This window comes from Meleagris gallopavo, chromosome 2 (assembly GCF_000146605.3).
Source record: "Meleagris gallopavo isolate NT-WF06-2002-E0010 breed Aviagen turkey brand Nicholas breeding stock chromosome 2, Turkey_5.1, whole genome shotgun sequence".
Taxonomy (NCBI): domain Eukaryota; kingdom Metazoa; phylum Chordata; class Aves; order Galliformes; family Phasianidae; genus Meleagris; species Meleagris gallopavo.
The window spans coordinates 46960085-46962374 of NC_015012.2; the positions used below are offsets into that span (position 1 = coordinate 46960085).

General features: G+C 37.5%; 1 protein-coding gene across 1 annotated transcript in view; it reads left to right on the forward strand.

The window, feature by feature from the left end:
* The first annotated feature begins 1286 nt into the window (after positions 1-1286).
* Positions 1287-2290, forward strand: part of TAB2 (TGF-beta activated kinase 1 (MAP3K7) binding protein 2) — an 18260-nt gene continuing 17256 nt past the window's right edge. The window contains exon 1 of the mRNA XM_031552203.1: positions 1287-1305. Within this exon, the coding sequence (XP_031408063.1) occupies positions 1287-1305 (19 nt within the window). The remainder of the gene's footprint in view (positions 1306-2290) is intronic.

Genomic DNA, 2290 nt, shown 5'->3' on the forward strand with positions numbered 1-2290 from the left:
TATCCGTGCTGTTTGAATTTCGTCGTTATCTAAAGTATTCAGCCTTTGAGTTGCTGGACAATGGAGGATTGTGTGAATACTCATATTGATCAACAGCATACAAAATTTGATTGGGAAAAAGATAGGCAGTATGTTCCTAGAAGCTGTTTGTCTCTGGACTATGGCTATGACATGTCTTTGATGATAGAATTATGCTGTAAAGAATGCTGATTGTTTTATTTTTATATGTATTTTAATATGTAAAATACACGTGTCCATACTTACATATGGCATATATATAGTCAACATACATGCATCCAAGTAGTGCTATGCCAGTTGTGCTGTTGGAAGTGTGATTGTGCCAGTTTAATGTTTGAATTTTCAAGACTCGATCATAATTCTACACTTGTAATAGAGTGAGAATTTGTGAAAACAGCAGTTCTTGAGAGAATTGTTTTTGATTTGAAAGTGGACTTGTGAGGTTTCAGGCTTTCCCCAACCCTTTCTCTTTAATTATTATTTAGCTGTAGGGAAAATTGAACCAGACAATCGACTGCTTGTATTTGTTCTCAGGATAGTTCACTGCTATTTTTTATATTAGCTCTCTGTAGAACTAATCTAACTTTTATACTACAGATACAGTTTTGTTCTTTAAATGAGAGAGTTGCTTATTGAGTAAGGTCAATGAAGTAGCAATGAATGCAAGAGTCGTCACCTTTTGGATGTTTGGTTCTTGGTTCTTTAAAAGATAGCACATGGCTCTTCAAAACTCAGCAGTGTTTGAATACTGCTGAATACAATGGATTTGTTTTTTTTACATAAAAAGAAGTCTTAAAACTGTGAAGAGAAGATATTGTGCATCCTGTACTTGGATAGAGATATGGGATGAGAGCTTGGATTTTGAGAAAATTTTTTTTAGGTCAGCTTTTTAAAGTGTTTTTAAAGGAGAAAAAAATTATATATGCATATGTTCCATATGTACAATATTATTACATTAATTCAGTACACCCTAAAGCTACTTATGGTGATGTTAGTAGGTTGTTCAAGGCAGAGATTTCTAAAACAAAATCCTCTCAGTTTGGTGTTTGAAATTTCATGAGCTCTGGTTTCTCTGAATCAGCTTCTGGCTACGCAACTTTAAGATGGACTGCTTTAAAAAAGAATAATATAACCTTTTCAACCTGAGAAATTGTGTACTTGAGCTGGTGGTAAAGACTAGACAGTGGGATTTGAGAGTACTTGGACATGTATTTGTAGTGCTTCTGGAACAGATCTGCATAGCAAATTGTACCCTATAGTAACTGAGCATGGCGGAATTAATTTCGGGTAAATGTAGTAACTGTAGCTTAGCTCCAAGATACAATGAGTAATGTACTGTACTATGTAAGAAGTGCTGTGATTTGCCTTGCTCCCACAGTATGTGTCCGAATGAAGCTATTTTTACAACAGGAAATATAAAATATCACAGGAGAGAACCTGAAAGAGTTCAAGCACTTCTGCATTTCATAGTGATTGTGACAAAAGATTTTTATCACAACCAAGGCTTCTTAAGATCGCTATGAATTGTGCAGGAAAACTATACGAATATCTCAATGCTGTTCTTTTGCCCAATGTTAAAATATCCAAGTGATACCTAGTATCTTGGAACCAGAGGACCACCAAAAACTAACATGAAACGGAAACCTGTATCATCTAGGGAACTGGCAATCTTACTGCTTTCTTGGGCTGACTGCATTGGGTGTTCCAGAAGAGTTTTGCATCCCTCCATTCTTCCTGGAAAGCAAGCTTTCTGCATTCAAGCCTCTCCTTCTCACTCAAAGGGATTGCCACAGCTTCTCCCTCTCTGTTGACGTTGTCCCTTTTGGTTCTTTTTTTGTGTGTCTGGGGCATTTTATAACCACCTGCACCTCAAGTCTACGTCCTCTCCTTGCTTCCTCATTTCCCTCCAGCATTCTTATTCTTTCTTTTTTTTCTTTCTCTTTCAGGGTGCCAACATTTTAAACTCAATTGGGACATGGGCAGAGCTAAGATGAGGGGCATTGTTTTGCTGGAATATGCTCAATTCTGCCATCAACCGGTTCTCTGGTCTATAAAGAACTAGAAGCGGTTGAAACTCTGCCTCTGCCAGCCAGAAGATGCCAGGGGTTCCATGTGCCCCCGTTTCCCCCTTGAATTCTCCAATTTGCTCGTTGACATCACTGTAATTTTGGAACTGATTGGATGCAGTCTACTTTAAAAAAAAAAAAAATGTACCAAAGCAAATGCATTCAAGTTGAATGTAAGGGCATTGCAAGCCTGGCCTGTTCCTTTT